The sequence below is a fragment of the Cucumis sativus genome, chromosome 5 (genome assembly GCF_000004075.3).
Source record: "Cucumis sativus cultivar 9930 chromosome 5, Cucumber_9930_V3, whole genome shotgun sequence".
Classification (NCBI taxonomy): Eukaryota; Viridiplantae; Streptophyta; class Magnoliopsida; order Cucurbitales; family Cucurbitaceae; genus Cucumis; species Cucumis sativus.
The window spans coordinates 7224574-7246610 of record NC_026659.2 but is presented as its reverse complement, the minus strand read 5'-3'; the positions used below and the strand labels follow the sequence as shown (position 1 = coordinate 7246610).

General features: G+C 28.5%; 1 protein-coding gene across 1 annotated transcript; it reads right to left on the bottom strand.

Moving 5' to 3' along the window:
- Positions 1 to 4154: 4154 nt before the first annotated feature.
- Positions 4155 to 12115, bottom strand: LOC101206229 (endo-1,4-beta-xylanase 1). Its single transcript, XM_031886073.1, has 9 exons — positions 12016 to 12115; positions 10955 to 11775; positions 10795 to 10851; positions 7464 to 7831; positions 7214 to 7373; positions 6640 to 6986; positions 6373 to 6550; positions 5732 to 6268; positions 4155 to 5452 (listed from the first exon to the last, which is right to left on the bottom strand). The coding sequence occupies exons 2-9, from the start codon at positions 11036 to 11038 to the stop codon at positions 4343 to 4345; spliced, it is 2841 nt and encodes a 946-aa protein (XP_031741933.1). The 5' UTR covers positions 11039 to 11775; positions 12016 to 12115; the 3' UTR covers positions 4155 to 4342.
- Positions 12116 to 22037: the final 9922 nt, after the last annotated feature.

Below are 22037 nucleotides of genomic sequence, written 5' to 3'. Positions count from 1 at the left end.
TCTCAACGCCTTCTTAACTTAACGCACAACTTCTTTGTATCGTGTGGTCAATTCGCGAGGTGACACCTTCCCTTTTCACCCAGAAAAAAAAAAAAAAAACTTTCATCACCTAGTTGTCCTTGTTCCATGCCTTTCCCACACGAGATTTCAAAACACGTTAAGGGTCTCATAAAGGCCATCTTCGAAGAAGAAACGGTTAGGACACAACCTGAAGATCTCATACTAAGAAAACTGGCCTAGGAAATAAACTATGAGAAACGATCTAACTTCACATTTAGAAATGACGGTTTGTTGCTAAGGGATCACAAAGTAAAGTTTATTGTGCCTTTTGTTGTGAATTCAATTTCTTTAATTAAACTTAAGTCTAACCAAAATTTCCTTTTGTGTCTAGTAAGCTTCTTTTCAGGAAATTAGTTTACTCGAGATTTATAAATAGCTTTTTTTTTTGGGAGATTTTAAAAAATAGCAAATTATCGAAACTATTTACAAAATATAGCAAAATTCATCAAACTCTCTAGACTCATTTAAACTTTTACATATATTTTGTAAGTAGTTTCGTTTTTTTTTTTTTTTGTTATTTATAATAATTTCTGTTTTTTTCTTTTTTATTCTTAAACTTAAGTTAATTTAATTCCTTTTACCCAATTTCAACTTCAATTTTTTTCTTGCAAGTTTAAGTTTGTTTAATTTCTTCATTGAAATATTTTAATTTATGGGGATTTTCAATTCGAAGGAAAAGTTGACATTATGAATTTTTTTTACCAAAAGTTTTCCAATCCTTACGAGATATCTCAACAAAATTTGTCTTTTAATTTTTCTTATAAGAATAACAACAAATCTGCCAAAAAACACGGGTTGAAACTTGCAAAAACAATGTGAAAAAGATAGAAAATGAAGTTTAAGGTTAAAAATTGAAATTGGGTTTGAGAAGTTGTATTAGAAAAAGATAAAATTGAATATATACAGGGACAATTTTTAAAATAGCAAAATAAATTAAAATACTTACAAATTATAGCAAAATTTTAGATTCTATCACTATAGAATATCAATGACTATCCGTGATAGAATTTGCTATTGGTTGTAAATATTTTGTAATTAATGACTATTTTTAAAAATTCCTCTTCAGTTATTGATTGCTGGCTAACTAATTAATGAAAAAATTATGAGGCATGGTTGAGGTGGTCGTGAGCTGGCAAACTTTTATTAATTTATATATTAAAATAAGTTTGTGTTGGGTCTTTTAAAATATATAACAAAGGGATAAAATATTTATACCGTATAAAAAAATTTCGAAAACGGAAAAAACTCACAGGCCTACACTGAGAAATTTAAAAACTCTGATTAATTAACATCCAATGTAATATATTTGGAAAACAATCGTTTAGTATTTGAAAAACGATCGTATATATTTGGGTACTATTTCCTACACGATCGTTTAGATTTCATTGTTTAGATTTGGGTTATTTAAATCTAAATGATTTTTTTCATATCTTTTTGGTACATGATCGTTTAAATTTGGGTTGTCAAATCTTAACGATTTTTTTCAAGATTTTTTTGTACTCATTTATATTTGGAAAACGATCGTTTATATTTGGAAAATGATCGTTTATATTTGAAAAACGATTGTTTAAATTTGGTACACGATCGTTTATATTTGGAACACGATCATAATTTAGACTTTATCGTTTAGATTTGGCTGCCCAATCTAAACGATGTTTTTAAAGATTATCCAATATCCCAACGATTTTTTTTTCATGATATTTTATATTTGGAACAACCAAATAACAGTTTGAAAAAATAAATAAAAAATTATATCTTTTATATTTGGTACACAATTTTGAACCAAATAGTAGTTTGAAAAAAAAACAATAGAATAAAGAAAAAAACGATGGAAAGAAAAAAAAACATTGCAGAAGAGAAGAAAGACGATGAAAATGAATGACAGACCTGAAATATTAAAAAAATGGTCAGTTTCATGGGATTTTTCATTTTATTATATGAAAAGTAAATATTTTGTCGGTTTGTTATGTTTATGAAAATTAATGGCATTTTCTAATTAATCTAGGACTATTCTATTCCTCTCTCTCTTCCTCCTTGGCCATTAACCATCTATTTCTTTCTTATCTTCTCCATTTATATATAGTTTGAAATACCAAGTCGAGATGCGTTAAGTTTATGTTGAATGAAACATTCTTTGCATGATAACAGTTATTCGATAAGGACCAAACTATATGTGATAAGAGTCTTACGTAATAGAGTTATCAAATTTTGTAAATTATGTGATATTGATCATGACTACGCAATAATACTAGCTATGCAAGATATTAGAATACCTCATTGCGTACATTGACATCCTAGGCGAGATGAGATATAATAAATAACATGATCTTTATCTCATAATTAAATAATCAAACGTTTTATTACCGTTTTGTATTTAATAGTCAACATAATCTCTCCACAACTATAAACGTTTACAAAATTAATTTCCAACGGTTCTATTTGTTTCCTCACACCACATAAACTCTTTTACTTCTTTCAATTTGTGTGTGAGAATTCACAAGCAAATACTCTCTTTCGAATCTCTTTCTATGAGTTTTCTAAGCAAAACAAAGTGTTTTATTTGAGTGTTGAGAATTTCGATTGGTTTCAGTACAAAACTAATTGAAGAACACGGCTATTTTATCTTGAAGGTATCGAGACATTTGAAAATTATTTGCACAAATGAGCAGAGCCACAAAACGTTTTAAAAAGAGTGAGATCCCCAAGTCAGTCCTTTTTTTAACTAGTTTATGTTTTGCAATAGGCATTTTGACTAATACACAAGTTGATTAGTTGGTATCTTGATAAGTAGGTGAGGTGATCATTTGACGACTTAACCATTACACGAGCTGACTAAAAAATGGGTTATGGCAAGATGAAATACCAACAACTAGGACGAGACTCAAGGCAGGGAATCATGCATTCTGTCCCTCTTTTTTTCCCTCTGTTTTTGTTTTGTTTCTGCATCTTAAATTCCTTTCCTTTACTTGATTTCAATATGGTAAAAGAAAAAGGTTTTTCTTTTTTAGATTTAATTATGAAGTTTGTGTTCATATAAGCATTCCTGATATTTACATAAAAGGAAATACAAACTGTTAAGAGAGTACAAAATGGGTTGTTTCGTTTGGCCCATCGGATCCCAAATCACCATTTGGGGCCCATTTTTATTGCCTATCATCAACTGTCCTTTCACTTCCCCACCAAAAATATAGACCCAAGTCCCAACCTACTTTTTCTTTGTCCTTCCATTTTATATTTTTCTCTTCCCTTTCTTCTTTAACTCTTTTTTTTATTATTATTATTTATTTTTCCTTTGGCAGTGTGAAATGTAATTTTGACTGTGAAAAAAACAATTTTGTAATATAAATACCTCGGAATTATATTTACACCGCATAAAACAATTTTGAAAAAAGAAAAACTTACAAGTCCGCAACATGATTGTTTAGATCTTGTATTAAGAAGATAAAAAGAGGATGATAAATGAAAAAGGAAGAAATTTTGAAAGAGAAAATGAAGAAATCACAAATAAGAAGTGAGAATATGAATGAGAAGTAATAATATGAAAGAGAAATAATAATACGAAAACGAATAAACTGGAAAGAAGAAAAGAAAGAAGAGAGAAGAATGGTCATGCAATATTAAAAAGCAACAAAGGAAAAATCTGGAATTTAGAAGAACGAAAGACAGACCCAACCTCGATGAATGTCTTTTTCATCTTCAAATGGACCAGTTTTCGCTATGGGGCTAGATGCCACCAAATCCCGATCACATGAAAATAGTCCATTTTTCACATTCAAAGAAGAAGCGGAGGCAAGCCGAGACCAAAGGTTGGGAACCCCACCGAAGCCCACCCCGTACCGCGTAGGGGGTAGGTTCTTTCGTTTATTCTAAATGAGGGAAATGCGAGTAAGGAAAAGCTAAAAGGGTGACTACATAAGCTTTGATTTTTTTTGTTTATGGAATATATAGTTTATTAATTGTGATGTATTTCCAACAAAGCATCATTTTGGATCATTTTAAAAATGTTGATATGAGGAGAATTCCTGATGTAAATCACCTTTGTATTATTTTTGTTAAAAAGAAAAAAGAGAAGGAAAGAAGGGAAAACTCCTATATTCACAACAAATAAAACAACACATATATTTATTTATTCTTTTGGAACTGATATTATTACAAATTAGTATTTGGGACGAAATTGGAAGGGGGAGGGATTTATTGTATTACACACATCTTTGAAAATGTATGTTCAGTGCTACCGCGTGTATTCAAGCACAAGCAGAAGCACTACTGGGTATGGGTGCTTTCACATATCTATAGATATCTCCACAGGTGTATCTCCCTTCTCTACTACAAATGTCTTTGATATCTTCTTAGAGGCATTGACAATGATCTGTACGTTATATGTTCCCTGAAAGCCTCTGAATTTGAACTCACTCGTCCCATCCATCTGTCCACTTGCGTGCGAAAGCCATTCGTGTTTTAGACCCAAGTATCGTTTTCCCGCTTCATTGATCTCGCCTTCAGCATTCACTAAATGAGAATTGTCCCGGCTCATAAACAACTCCCAGAATCCCCATAACATTATACCTTCTACTGCAGGATGAGCATAAGCTTCTCGAAGCATCACTTCTAAATCATCGGCCCTTACGTATTCGTTGATGGAGGACACGTCAAGTTCTGTGAACCAAATTGGAAGACCTAGAATTCCCATTTTGTCTAAAGCAGAACTAACAATTGGTCCCACTGGACTATCAATATGCCCTTGGATCCCAACTCCTCCCACTATAGCCCCTTGTTCTTGTAGTTGAAGAATTTGCTCTATGTACTTCTCAGGAGAAGATCTCGTGTCGCATCCGTCCTCAACGTGATAGTCATTCACAAATAGGAGAGCTGATGGATCAAGTTTGTTGGCGTTCTTAAACATGTCTGCTCGAATATCTTTGCCAAGATGGTCTTGATAGAATGATCCATGCAACATCTCATTGTTCACATCATAGTGCTTGAACTTTCCCTTGTAGCGTGTTAATAAATCTGTAAGGCGATTTTGAACAGCAGCCATCATATCATTCTTGTTTAAGGACTGAATCCATTGTTGCACAGCACCCTGCACTTCCCAAAAGATGCAGTGACCACGGGTCTCTATGTTGTGGCTCTTGCATAAATCCAATAACTCATCGGCGTCCTTATAGTTTAAGTTTCCTTGTTGTGGTTCTGTCCAATACCACTTGAGCTCATTTCCAAACACAGCCCAATTGAAATTCTTCACAAAGAAGTTAACAAAATCTTCGTTGTCAATGTTTGTTCTAGAAATGCAAGTCCCGAAAGGAAAACTGTTCTGCATTTGTCTGACTTTTACAAACGTGCCACTAGAGCTAGATCCTGAGAACTTGAGGGTGATATCACGCCTGCGGATCTGCAGTTGTCAAATTAAAATTGTAAAAGCACAATAAGCACTACTAAGCAAATGGAGCTAGAAAAGTTAATGGCATGATGAAGTAAATGAGACCAAAAAACCAAGAAATATTAAAAACTAATTTTGCACAACAGACTCAGACTAGATAACCATTCACAAACTTTACAATACTTTATGCTAAGAATATTGCACTTATATGTTGCTTTTCATTCTTACAATATTAATGTATTGTAATTTCTTCCTTTACGTGGACTCCGTGTGTGCACATCTAAATTTTACCTTATCTGTCTGTGTCCTCAAATATCTTAACCTTGCACGGCGGTCAATAGGAAAAATTTGAAGTCCAGCAACCATTAAGTCAACACTTGGAGCAGGACCTTGTATATAAACCATTATCTTTGTTGCCTGCTTCTCGATCCTAAAGGAACCCCCAATTTCATGCCATCGATTATCACTGATTTCGACTTGCCCTCCGTTCACCCATTGGTTATCCACCCCGAGTGCAACATTGACATTTTGCGCACCGGTTGCCCCAGAGCCAATCTTTACCCAAGCAGACACTTGATATGTGAGAAAGAGTTTCACCTTATCAGTTATCATTTGAGCAGGACCCATCCAAGTTTGCGTGCGATTTGTCACAAGAATGTAGCGACCGCTTAGAGGTTGAGAAGGACCAAGGGAATCTCTGGCCATGGGAGGAACAATATGCGGTGACCCGGTTCCAACATTAAGTGTACAACTCCCAAGGGGAAACCATCCGTTGGTGCCATTACTTAGATTGCTGTTCTCAATTATGTTAAATCCATAGGCTGGATTCTGCACATAATAAACCAAGAACAATAAGTCATCTGAAACAGCTCATATAATAATTCAAGCATGTAAACTCCTAAAGTTGATTTTTAATTGATCATTCAAGAAACCTCATAAGACGGTGGGGGTGAAGGAGGAATCTTTTGTGCATGCTTGACAATAAGACTATCGATAAGAATATCGACTCCCGAAGGTGGACCTTCAATATAGATGACAACTTTTGATGGGGAAGCATTTAAAAGAAACTTCCCCTGTAATTGTACCCAATCTTTATCTGTTGCCTGCACACTTCACCAAATCCAATCACAGTTTAGTTTCATCATACATTATACAAGTTTTTTGTATTAAGATGGAAAGAGATAAAAAGAGACACTAACTTGGCAATTCCGATATATTGATCACGAGAATTTGGTGTTTGCACCCATAAAGTAGCTCGTACATCAGTAGTGGTGATATTATTTCCAAATACACGCACAACAGCAACAACATCATAAGCAAGCTTTCGTTGCACTCTTCCTGTGATCTCCTGCTGAATGCCGTTCCAACTCTGTGTGCGCTCTGTTGCAGAGGCAAAAAACTTTCCAGACTGTGGGAGAACTTTTCCATTTCCCATTGAATCGTGTACAACAATCTTGCATCCTCTTGCAGACCAATTTTTGAGGTCATCATCAAATTTTGGGTTTAGAATAATATTCTCATCACTAGCATTGTCTTTCCCAGATTTCTAAAAAAGATAGACATGAATAGATAGTTAAGTTAAAATGAACCAGAAGCTTAAATTTTTTTAGAAGAAAAACATGAAATTAGGTTGAATGACAACAATGGACATTATTTTCCATTGAAGTTTTGGATGTAGACTTGACAAAGGGATGCCAGACAAGGGGTATACTAAATATAATTTCTCCTACTAAATCAGAAAAGGATGAGATAAGCAAAAAGAAATATAATCACCTTCATTTCATTGGGACTAGCACAAGTAATCTCAACAGACTGTATAAGCAAATCAATACCCGGAGAAGGCCCTTCCAGATAGAATACAACACGGTCTGGCATGGTTGACAAGGAGAATGTCCCGTCCAACTTCTCCCACTTATCTTTCAACACAGAAGATCTGCATGCACTTTTCTTTGTTAGTCTTCCAAATTTTGTTGTTTCTTCTCAAAGAAAAATAATGGAGTCACACGACAATAAAATTAATTACCTCCCAATGCCCAAATAGTTTATAGTAGAATCTTTGTACACTAGCTTTAAAGTTGCTAGGACATCAGCAAATCCTTGAAGGGATCCTGATACCCCAACAATTGCTGAAACTGAATAAGTAATACCAGGGATAATACTGTTGGTGATTTCCTGTTCCAGTCCCTGCCAACATTCATTTCGATCGGTAGCAATGGCATACCTAGCACATGAACTATGGGATGCTTCATCCAGGTTATTTGACTTGGCCAATGTTACATAGCCATTACAGCAATTGGGGTGCCAATGTTGTAGCCCCATTGAGAAGTCGTGGTTCTGTAAAATATTGGCAGCACGTGGAGGACTTAATTTGGCCGGAGTTTCTTCCACATCCTATCATAAAAATATAAGTTACGTAGAGAAAGGAAACCATCTAAAAAGAAGAATCTATAATCTATATTATATAAAAAATCGGGATTGAGAAAAAACAATGTAGGACAAATTCATCTTTCGACATTTTAATTAAATACAATTGTTCCCTTTTTCTAATTTAAAATTTAGTACACCAAGTTCATAACTTATTACTTAATGCTTCCTTTTGCAAATCTGTAACATACAAGAGGAATAATCGGTGTAATAGTTGCTTCTATATATTGTATCAAATTTACAGTTTAGATTGATATTTAATTAGAATAAAAAAATGTATATAATAATTAGTCCAAACTTAATATATAAAGTATACAAAACTATTTCATAGTTCCACATTTTGGGTTCAATTCTCACTTTTGAAGATTGAAGATTGTAGATGAACATTATATTGAAGTTCGAAGATGAAGAATGCAATCGTTGATATTTTTGTTGGTTGCTTTTCTACTTTCTGTCCAATATAGTTTCCACTTTTTTTAATAATTCAATGGTTTAAACTTTCTTTTTTGTTCTCCTAATGCATTCTTGTCTTTTTTTTTTTTTTTTTTTTTTTTTTTTTTTTTTTTTTTTTTTAGTTTTGTATCTATTTTGAAGAATGTGTACAAGTAGGATCTTGATTTTACTAGTTCTTCTTTTATAATTACTATATTATTGTGTTTATTGATCAAAATGATAATTGAGAAAACAATCAGATCACTCTATTACATGGTTATGTTTCTTTGTTCAATAAAGAAAATATTTATGAACAAATAGTATTTATTAATTAACTATAAATAGTAAAATAATTAATTCTAAAAAATATATTAAAAATAAAATGGTGTGATTAAGAACTAAAATGATGCAATACAAAAGTTATTTGGACAATAGAAAAAATAGACAAAATATTTATATTATATAAAATAAAACCACTAAAAAATAAAATTTTATTAAACTTATTTTTATATGAAGTTCAAATATTTTGTTAAATATTTTATTTTTAATCATTTTTTAAGTTTATGTTACTTTGGTAGTCGCTAAAATACTAAATAATTGTTCTTTAATTATAAGAAGGAACTTTAATTATAAAATAAAATCAAATTAACTTTATTGAGTTTGAAAACTTATATTATATATATATATATATATATATAATAAAAAAGTTAGCAAAAGACTATCAAAATTTTAATAAACAAATAAAAGTTAATGGTTCAAGATTGGAAAAAACTTTAAAAATCATTGAAAATAATTGTTTTTTCTTAAAAGATGGGAGAACTATATATATTAATTTACACTAAAAAAATAATGTAATATTTAAAATTTATTAAGAATGGAAAGTAAAAAGTTATAATGAATTAATAAATAATTAATTCTTTAAAAATATTACTAATTAATCTTTAGGGATTTTTTTAAAAAATAGAACAAATATTTACACCGCAAATATAGAACAGTTTTTTTTTTTAAAAAAAACAAGCCCACAACGTAAAATAACAAAAATACCCCGCAATTAATCGATCACACTCGCATGAAAAAATGATTTTGTACCCCGTCTAAACGATCTCGTACCTAGTCTAAACGATCTCGTAGCAAGTTTAAACGATCTTGTACCCTTATTCGTAGTCTAAACGATCTTGTATCTAACTTAAACGATCTCGTATGATGGTTTAAACAATCTTTCTCTATGTTTATGGGATAGACAATGGATCATTTACATATTGGTACACATTCGTTTAGATCTTGTACCAATACCATTTAAATCTTCTACCAAGAAAAAAAAAAAAAGAAAATGAAAAATGAAGAAGGAAGAAATTATGGAAGAAAAAATGAAGAAAATAGTAAATATTTGCATCAACAATCATAATATTGTAAATTGAAAAAGAAATAATAATACTAGGAGGAGATGAATAAATCACAAACAAGAAGAAGTGAAAAATCGTTTGCATTATTTAAGGACAAACATGAAATTTATGAAAATATCATGAGCTTTTATATTTTGTTATACGGACAACAAATATTTTAGTGTTTCGTTATATTTATAAAAATTAATCTAATTTATTTTTATCCAATTATATTTAATTACACCATATGAAAATTTTGGTATGTCAAAATATTTTATAACTTTGTTTTTAATTTCACTAGCTCCAAATATTTTTATTATATTCATTTTTAGAAAACTTTGAGAGCTTTATGTATTTTAAGAAAATTGTAAAACTAGGAGCATAGGAAGATAATTAGTAAACCAACTAAAGACTTGATAGATAAGGTAAATTATATATAAAAAAAAACTGACCAACCTAAAAATACCGCCAAATTTTTTAAATTTATCATATTTTTTGTTGATAATAACTACGGTTTTTAATATCATATTTTTATATTTACATTAATATTGAAAATAAAAATAAGTTTGTGATTTTTATCATATACACGATTTATTGTAAATGAAAATATAATTTCTCATTATAATAAAAAATAAAAAATATTTCACATGTAATATAGTTGTCAAACAAAAGAACATATTCTTATAAAAGTATTAATTTTTACCTAAAAGTTAAATAATAAATATATTTATTTAACTAACATTTATAACTTCAAAAAAATCTCCACAAAATTAATATTTTCAAATATAACAAAATATTGAACTATTTAGCAAATATCTAGTACATTTTAATTAGTTTTTTTTTTCTCGTTATATGGGGTAAATATAGTTTCAATTTTTCTCTATCATTAAAATTTCCCTTTAAAAATGTATGGTTTTTAGTTATTAAATTAATTAGTTAAATTAAAATTATATTACATGATCGAAAAGATATTAAGGATTAAATAGTAATATATTATAGGAGCATATAAAATCATTTTTAAAATCAGATTTAGTAACTTATATTTAATTTAAATTATTAAAAGAAGTGTCTATTTTGATTTTTAAAAATTGTAAAAATGATCAAACAAATTAGTACCTTTGGAAGTTGAGTGGCATTATTTTGTTGAGTGGTTCTCATGGTCACAACAGAGCTCTATGAAAATCCAAATGCAAAACCAATTTTGTCAGATAAGGAAACATAAATAACAACTAGTCAAAGAGAAATAGAATTGGTTGCTGGGAAGGCAGAGTGGCACCTGAGAAGGCTTGTCACTGTTGGGATTCTGACGTTTGATGTTGGGAGATGAGCTTGTGAAGCAGCAGGCACATACCCTTCTCATTTTATATGAATTTGTAATCACATTTATGAGTAAATTCTAAGGAAAGCCAACACTTCTATAGCCAAACAAACAATCAAAGTCTCTTGATCTCATTAAACAATCACCAGTATTTGTTGTAATCACCTTCCGTCAAGCAATACCGATTTGAATACTATACGAAGGGGTTTTCATATATTTTGCTTTGTCTTGCAGATTGGAGCAACACTAGCTAGTGCCCCTCCCTATATGCTTGAATTGAAATGGAAGCGTCAAGACTATTCTGTATGTGTCTCCCAATTCCCAATAAATAAAGCAAATCTCTTGTTTTTCATTCTTGCCTTCCTAGACCTACTAGAAGAATTTGCTTAAAAGAAATATGACAGTATAGCCACTTATGGAAATTAGGAGTTAGGTGAAATGGGTTTTTCAAAAGTTCATATTACATCTAAAAGGAATCAAGGATGTGACTTCTAAACTCTATTAATTCTTCCATATCCTCATCGCATACAGACTATGCCTTGAGAAACAAATAGATTTTTGTTTCCTGTTTTGATGCCCAAACTCTCGAGCTGTTTGGAGCTCTCATTCCTAACTGTATAGTAGACTGTATTTTCACAACAAGAACTAACAAAGCTTAAATCTGCCCATTCATCTCCTCGATTATGCCTCCACGTTTGAGACCCAATTTCATAATACATACAACCAAAACGTAACGCCATTCTTCCTTTCCAAATGAATTGATGTTCCTTTTCTTAGCTCTGCGCAAAATAAAAACATAAAAACTTATAGTGGCATTCAATGTACACAAATCAGAATAGGTAACAAGAAAACATCAATACAAAGCGAACAACATGTCATATTCAGTCAGATTTAGACATGAATGAGTTTGAAATTGAATGTAGATCATGGCAGCAGAATAACAGTGAAAAAGAGGATGATTTTGGAGTACGATAAGTAATACTAAAAGAAAACAGATAAAATGGAGTGATAGTGAATACCTCAAAGTCAAAAGAATCCGAGGAGGTTGAAGAAACCCCTTTCACAAGAAACTTCCCTCCGAGTATGAACTCCGCCAATTGTGGTTTTTGTATTGTATGCCAAAATTAATTTTAAAAAATTTCAAATATAGAGAATCTTTTTATTTTTCACTTTTTTTAAAGCTAAAATTTTGCGAATCTAACTAGCTTGTTCTTGCGGTTTTTTTCTTCTAAAGAGTTTGTTTGAATTTTGATATTATGTTTACTTTCAAAGGTTGAATTTTAGTAGACTTTTATTAAATCTTGAATTTAGTCCACCTACTAGTTCATGGTAGATCTTTTAGTTTTTTTTTTTCATTAGCATCTTCACTGTAAAATTTTAAAAATATGTTCACAGCTTGTGTTTTCTTTTCTTATGCATGTAAATTAGGGTGATTATTTAATCAATTTAAATAAAATTAACTCAAACTAACTAAATTTAAGATTTTCTAAAATTAAACCTTCAAAACTATAAATATTAGAATTAAACAAATTTGAAGGTATAAAAACCAAAAAAGTATTTAACTTTTTTTTATGTCTTTTCTAGAGAAAGAAATGGACATATATATTTTTAAATATAACAAAATAGTATTGAGTTATAATTATAAATAAATAATATGTTTGAAAATGGTCCACAAAAAAAAAAATTTCATATAAAAAACGGTTTATGTATAAAACCATTCTTAATATAAAGGATTTTTTTTAAAAATAATGTAAAATTTGAAACATATTTCAAAAATAGGGTAGATGCAAAACTATTTTCAAAAATAGGTGTTTTGAGGTGAAGTCGTGGACGGGGTACACGACTTCCATGCAGTGGACCCCACATACTCTATTTTTTCCTTATTTTTATATTTATACTACACTGGGCCCCACATTTTTTAATTTTCTCATTATTTATATACGTGGGTCCCACACACTTCATTTTTTCTCATTATTTATATATACATACTCACATATAATATAATATATATATATTATACATTCAAATTCTAAAAATATCTTTCTTTATTAAATTAATTTATTTTTTTTATTTTTTCTTTATATATATTTAAATATCACAATCTTCAATCTTCAATTTTTCTTATTAAATTCATTTTTCTAATTTAATTTAATTCTTTCTTAATCAAAATTATACATATATTTTTTTCCAATTTTCAATTTCTTTTAAAAAAATCTCATATATTAACAAAACATGTTATTAAAAATATATTTAAAAAATTAAAAGAGTAATAATAATAATTTAGATAAGTTAAAATTACTAAAAAAAATAATAATAATAACACTTGAAGCCACACACATTGATAATTGAATAAAAAAAATTCATGTTTATGGTAAAAGGAAAAAAACAAGAATTGGTTCGATTACAAATTAAATTTAAAAACTTAATGGATAATTTTGAATTACAAATTTATTGTTATTATTATTTTTAGAGTACGTTTCAACTTCCTTCAATTACTATTATTATTTTTATTTATTTAATGTATTTTTTAATAACATATTTGGTTAATATATGTGTTTTTTTGAACAGAAAATTAGAAAAATATATATATAATTTTGGTTAAGAAATAATTAAATTAAATTAGAAAAGATGAATTAATAAGAAAATTTAAAGATTGAGATATTAAATAAATATATATATATATATATATAAAATTAATTATTATTATTACTCTTTTAATTTGTTTAATATATTTTTAATAACATGTTTTGTTAATATATGAGATTTTTTTTAAAAAAAATTGAAAATTGGAAAAAAATATATGTATAATTTTGATTAAGAAAGAATTAAATTAAATTAGAAAAATGAATTTAATAAGAAAAATTGAAGATTGAAGATTGTGATATTTAAATATATATAAAGAAAAAAATAAAAAAATAAATTAATTTAATAAAGAAAGATATTTTTAGAATTTGAATGTATAATATATATATTATATTTATATGTGAGTATGTATATATAAATAATGAGAAAAGTGAAGTGTGTGGGACCCACGTATATAAATAATGAGAAAATTAAAAAATGTGGGGCCCAGTGTAGTATAAATATAAAAATAAGGAAAAAATAGAGTATGTGGGGTCCACTGCATGGAAGTCGTGTACCCCGTCCACGACTTCACCTCAAAACACCTATTTTTGAAAATAGTTTTGCATCTACCCTATTTTTGAAATATGTTTCAAATTTTACATTATTTTTAAAAAAAATCCTAATATAAAACATAAACAAATTTATAAAAGTTAGGATTCAATGGTATTTCTTTTTTATTGGTTCAATTTTAATTATAGTAGGAAAAAGCTACTCCAAATAATATATATTATATTGTGAGTAGCAAGCATTAAACAATATTTTTAAAAAATTACTTCCAAAGATTCCCAATTATGTCACATACAAGCAAGGTATAACATTTTTCCAAGCAAAGATAGCCCAAAGTTAAGTGATTGCATTTTTTCAAGCAAAGCTACTCCCAACTTAAGTAATTGTTTTACTGACAAACTTTTTTAAAGTAAGCACTTTAAATCTCCACTTTCTTTTGTAAACTTAGATGACCACGAAAAGATTACAATGTAGAATTATCTTATATCCAAAGGAAATTCAAATATTGATTTGAAGATGTGAAAGAAAACTGACCCCGCATATAAAAGTTCATTTATCGAAAAAGATAGCTACAAATATAACAATAGATTCAAAGTATTAGTATATTTAGCAATATCTTTAAAAGGGCGAAAGTTAAGCGTCTATTTGATACATGATATTTTAAAATGCACCATGTTGATTTGTCGAATTAAATGGTCCCTTATATTATTGCAACTTTTATTAATTTTATATCAAAATAAGTTTGTGGAGCATTTTTAAAATTAATTTGCTACTTTTTCTCCTCCTCTCTTTCTCTCCTTCTCCTTCCCCTTCGTTTTCTACCATCTATTTCTAATTCTTGTCTTCTCCATTGATAGTACTTTGAAACAACCGGTTATTAAATGGGTGAAGATACATCTAAAAGGGAAGCCACCCAAGCGAAGATAAGTGGTGTATTTGGTAATTTTGAGAAAAGAAAAGACCTCTTTCTTTTACCATATTGAAATCAAGTAAAGGGAAATGAATTTAAGATGCAGAAACAAAAGAATATAAAGTTAGGCATGGAGGTTGGGTCATGGTTCGCGATGGAGGTGTTGAGGGATATTGGAGTTTTGGATTTGATGGTACTTTCAAATTAATTATCAACAGAGAAGACAAGAAAAAATATATATTAGAAGTAAGGGGAAGAAGGGGAGAGATGAAGAGAAAAGAAAAGTAATAAATTAATAGGGTTCTTTCAAAAATTTAAAAAATATTTCCACTCAATCAAACTAAACTTGATTTTTCGAGGTATTAAGTATAAATATTTGACAATTTCTCCACATTTCTCTAAATTTAATTGGAAAATACTACGTAAACTTAATTTAATTTAAAAAGTAATAGAAGTTGTTACCTCTTAAGTAATTTTTTCGTTAATCCATTTTTGGTTCACCTATTAAAAACCTTTCTCAAACTTGAAGTTTAAGAGTGTCTATTTTAAAATCTTAATAACCAAATAAACACCCGACTTAAATTACAAAATAGTATTTTGTTCTCGAGAAGCTTTTCACATAAAAGACAATTTAGAATATTAATTTTCCAATGGTTTTCTAACTTTGGATTGATTGAGTCATTAGCTCTCCTTATAAAAAATAAAAGAATCGTTACAAATTTAGCAATTAAATTTAAAATAATTAAGTATATAGCAACATTTTAAAAAAATTATAAATATAACAAAATTTGTAAAATTCTATCACTGATAGACCATGTTGTAAAAAATGATTTATCACCGATAGATCATACGAGTCTATCAGTGATACAAGAGTTTTGCTATATTTGCAATTTTTTTAAATGTTGATATATCCTTAATTATTATTTCTCAAATGGTCCTTCATTACAATTATAAAAAAATAAATTCCAATTTAGAGGTAAAAATAAATAAAGAATAATTATCGGATAGTACAAATGGCAGAGTTTAATAGGAGGAGAAATAACAACCTTTCTTTACCATATTACATTTCTCATATATACCTACAAATTTTCATTACCCTGACCATTCAGCTTCAACAAGGTAAAGGATGCCGACTCGATTGCTTGTTCACGATGGTTGTCTCTAACACAATTTCTTCTTTTTTTTCTAAAGAATTTTTAAAGGTTAAGATTATTAAATGAGTTGTAAAGTGATTAGGAGTATTTTTAAGTTTTGGTATTAAAGGTTTCGGTCCATTTTCTAACAGTAAGTCAATAAGACACTTTTTTATTTGAAAGATTTAGACAAAAAGCCTAAATTGACTAAAAAATTTTACAAATGTCCTAAAGTATAAATTACTTTTTTAATTATGAGTTCGTATAATTTTTGGACAATACTAACTTTATAACTCATATTAATTATATATTATATTCGTAATAGATTTTAAATTATTTCCTTATTAAAAATACGTTCAATTTATTATGATATTAATTAGTTCCGTATATAAATGTGTGTTATTGTTACGGTAATATTTTGAGAATAATTTTTAATGAAGTATAGTACCAAATATAATCTAATATGGATGATTATGGAAATTAATTTATTATAACCGTGAAAATTATTTTATCTCCATCACCAAACTCCATCCATTTTCAATCGTCACCGATAAACCCTTCATCTCCATACCGTTAACCAACCTTTCATCCACAAATTTCTAGTTTTCTTCATCCTTCACATTAACCTTATTTTTTTTCGTAGAATTCGTTGCCTTCAATATCGTTGTTCATCTTTTCATATATGGTCGGAGTTTTATTTTTTTCTTTTGTTCTCACTAAACTTCCGGTTAGTATTCTTTATCAATTATTTTCAGTATTCTTCATTCCATTAATTACAAAAACACATATATAATACACATATTTTACAGTATGTCATCCAATAACAGTAGTAAACTATAATATACAGTGACAATATATCATCGATTTATATTTATTATAAATTAACTATATACTCGTAAGGTATAATAGTTTTCTGACGTGATTTATTAAATATATACCACATATTATTTACAATTATACTAATTTTTTAATATTCCCGCAAAATATAACAATATATATTTATTATGTACAATTTAGTATAGGTCACGTGTCTAACAACATATATATTGGTTCTTAACACGTGACATTTGTGTTTCATTTTTATTTTATTTCCTAGCTTGATTTTTTCCTTATAACATTTTTTTTTCATTCTCAGTTGATTAATTTTTCTCTCATTGTTGTTTAAGATTAAACTCATAAATAGTTCTTAAAATAGAATGCTATAATGATTGCTAGACAATTGTACTTTGCAAGCATTTTATACTATATTGGTTTACCATACTAAATTCTAGAAACTTGTAGAGAAGAGAGTTGATGAATCAATAAAAAAAACACAAATTAAGAGAACGTGGCAAACCCAAAGCTTTCTTCTTATATACTTACATATATAGATATTTTTAAAGATGTCGATGAGATAATTCATATAGAAAAGCATAAAAAAAATAAAGAAAAAGAATAGAAAGGAAATAAACAAGGGAAATTTACAAAAATAACACATTTTACAAAATATTTAAAACCCATAGTAAATTTTATCACAAATAGATATTGATATATATGCTATAGTGATAGAAGACTATCATTTATAGAATCCAAAATTTTGCTATAGCTTGTAAATATTTTAACTTATTTTGCTATTTTTAAAAATGCCCCAATAAACAATCTAGGACTAGAAATATGCAATGAAACTGAGATTTTCTTTTAGAAGTGAGTTTGATAAGTCGGGTTGGTCGGATTACCAGCTTTTTAACACAAGGAATCCTTCTTATTTGGATGGTTGTCCAAATTATGTGCAAACTCCATATAGAAAAGGGGGTTTTATAGCCATTCATATTTAAGAATTTCTAAAAGGTTCACTCATTGTATTTTGTATATGAATTAATAATTAAATGTATTATTAATTCTTTTCAATTAGAAGATGGACTTTTTGATTTCCTTAGCTATAATATTGTTCATTAGTTACAATTAGTTAATAAGGTAAATAAATTATTCATTATTTGCATTTTAAAAGTTGAAAAGACTTTTCGTTTTTCTTGAGCTATTAAAAGTTGGAAAGAATTTTGGTTTTTTTAAGCTATTAGTTATTCATACATTACAATTAGCCTAATTAATTCATAAAATCATCTAATTTCTTCTTCAATTAGCATAATTAAAATAGGAGAGGAAAAATACAACATAAGCTTATAAACAACCATTTGACTTTTTTAGAATTAAGCTTATAAACAACCATTTCAATTTAAATTATATTGTTCACATGAATTTTTGAAGAAATTTAATTCGTAGTTGAACTTGTGTTGATGTTATGTTTGTGTTGATTCAATGTGATGTCGTTTGATCTCTAGTATTTGGCCTTCTGATTCTCTCTCGATTTGAATGTCTATTCTTGATTTGAGGAAGTTGAGCATATGATGTTTTTTTTTAAATTGGAGTCTTGAAAGAAAGGTTGTATTTTCAAAGAAATTTCAACATTCGAGAGTGATCGACTTTAGGAGTTAGGGAGTTAGAGAATTATCTCTAGATCTTCTAGTGTAAAAAAATTCTGCCCTCCACAAATGTTGAGAACTCCTCTATTTATAGAGTTATCGGGTGGATTTTATGAGCTTGGACATGTTTGGCTCATGGGCTTAACAACATGAATTTGAGTCATATTTATCATTTGGGCTAACTTAAGCTTATTTTTAGGCTCAATTGAAATTTAGTCTGGACCAAAATAGTTAACTTGATCAAAATGTCATGATGAAAACATGTGATGTCATGCCAATTTATGTCTTCAAATTCAATTTGGAACACATGTCAACTTTTAATTAATTAGTCTGAAAATTTGTGATTAGTCTAAAATTTCATATTCAACACATATTTTAATCTAATAAACAACACTATAAAAGTATTATTCTAGCAACTAAAGAGTTCAAAGATAAAAATTAATCTTTTCAAAACGAGAGGCATGAGAGAGATGTCCATAAGGCAGGCTCGAGATGTCATTCCTCGTTTCCATTCCTACCTCTCATTTTACTCGCATTCCCATGAAATTCTCCACGAGAATAAGGGGAGGATTCCCTGTGGGGAATTTACAGAGATTAGGTTTCCCATAAGGAACTTTTTCTCGTTATTATTTTTTTAAAAAAATCAATTAATTTAAATCATTACTATGAATTTTTTTAATTAAATTATTAAATCTTATCACTAAATTGTATATTATGTTAGTTTTAGATGACAGTTTGAACTTAAACCTAAATTACTCAAATTTTAGTCTAAAAAATAATAAATTTTTAGTAGAAAGAAATAATCACAAATCAAATTATTCACCTGTATAATCGAAATTTAAATATTAAATTTAGATATATTCATTAACTTGACAAATAAAAAAACAATGAAATGTCAAAATCTAAATGTAATATTTATATAATAATAACAATGTAACGTTAAATAACTAGGAGCACTTGCAAAAAAGGAAAAACAATTTATTATAATTAAGTCTATAACACACACATTTATTGTTTGCAAAAATGAAAAAAAAAAAAAAAAACAAAGTCCACTCCACAGATACAAGATGTAAAATGTCACAAATGTTTTCGTTACTGATACATATTTGATACACCTACTACACCTAACATCCCTTGATACACCTAATTATACTCCTTGATACACTTGATATACATTTGATACTTCTTAATAACTTTTTGACTTTGATACACTTGATGAACCATGATACTCTTTGATACACTTAATACTCTTTCATACACCTAAAAGACCTTGATACACCTAGTACTCTTTGTTATACTTGATTCTTCTTGATACACATGACACCATTTCGACCTTGATACACTTAAATGCTTCACTTGTAAGTTTTATACACTTGATGCACTACTAATAAACTTGTTATGTTTCATCAGTACACTCAACAAATTTGATATGCATGATACACGTGATATGTTTGATACACCTGATGTACTGTAGATACACTTAGTATTCTTCACCAATACATTCAATTAATTAAATACATCTGATATGCTTGAAGTCCTACTTATACACTTGATACACTATTAATATACACTTGTAAACTCAATTTATATACATGATAATGATTCACTTTATTAATATGTTAATATACTTTAATATATTGTTCATATACTTTGTAATCATATATGAGTTATATCATTCATATACTTAATAATGCTACAATAAACTGCATAAAATTTTAAAAAATGAAAATCGCGTAATAAGTATATCAACCAACTAATAGATATAATATAATTACATCACAACACTAATATACAAAATTAATACAAAGTAAAATAAAAACAAAACCAACTAAAAAAATAAAATAAAATAATTTGAAATCATATTTAACTTAGAATACACATCGAAGAAAGTAGAGAAAAATCACAAATAAAGTTAAACTATTCAGATCAATAACTATTATATTTCATATTAGAAATAACATGTCATTCATATCCTAATTAAAGTCAAGATTAAGGTAGGAAGAACAAATTGTTTTTCTCATATAAGAAATGATGATTAGGGAGGGAGAAAAATATGTGTGTTATTGAAAGAACAAATTGTTTTCCCGTAACAGAAAGAAAGATTATGGTGATCTTAAAAATTGAGAGAAAAAATAAGGGATGATTAGGGCATTAAAAAAGGAAAAGGAAAAAACTTATTGAAAGGTAGTTTGAGAATAATAACAAATTTAAGATAGAGAGTATTTTAAAAAATAAGGGTGGGTTTGGGGTGAGTTTGCAAAATTAGGGATTAAGGTTAAATAACCCTGCAAATTTCCCTACTTCTTATAACCCTACGAATTTTCCTACTTCATCTTCTCATAACTCTATGAATTTTCCTACTTCATCTTATCTCATAATACTAAACTCGTAACCCTTTTCCTAAACACATGTTATAATAACACTACAATCATAACTGTTCTCCCAAACAGATATAATTATCATAATACTACAACAATAATTCTTCTCCCAAACACATACTATCATAATCCTTCCTCCAAACACATACAATCATAACACTACCATTCATATTCCTTCCCCCAAATAACACATATTACCATAACACTACCAATAATAACCCAAACCTTAAACACATATTATCATAACACCAAGATTATTATAACACTAGGATTGCCATAATCTTTCCCTCCCCAAATGCACCCTAAGAATTTTGCCATATTTGCAAAATTATAAATCAATGTGCTATATTTGTGATAACATGTTCTCAAAATGCTACCTACTATAACTTTTCAATAAATAAGTAGAGACTAACTAGAGCAAGGTCAGGACAGGGAGTGTCTTCATCTTGGTTTAGCTCACAGTGAGTTTTAATTTTTTTTTTTTGCTTCCACTCCCTCTCCATTCTCCACGTGGTTCAGTGCAGGTCTCGGGCACCCGTCTCACTGGAAAAATTGGACATGTCTAGAAATATTTAAAGCATATCTCAAAGTTTACGGTCATTGGTATTCTCTCTATGAAGACCTTCAAAATATTATTTAACACGGTCACAATTAAATATTTGAGAGAGAAACAACGTAAGTATTTCAAAATATGTATCAATAAATTTTGTAGGTATTTCCATATTTATGTAGATTATTGTGAATCAACCTTTGTATCATATGATTAAAAATATATATATGAAACAACAAAATGTACTAATATGTAAATCTAATATAATATAAACAATATGGTATATTTTCTATTGATTCCTTTAATAAGAAAATGTTTTCTATAATTTTTTTTAAAAAAATATCAATCCACATAGAAAATTCATATCCATTGGCGGCTCATTCAATAATTTAATATATTCTTTTCGAAAACTAGAAGCCAAAATTAAAAAAAAAAAGAAATTACATTCAATAGAGAATATTTGGTGTTATGGCCATGGA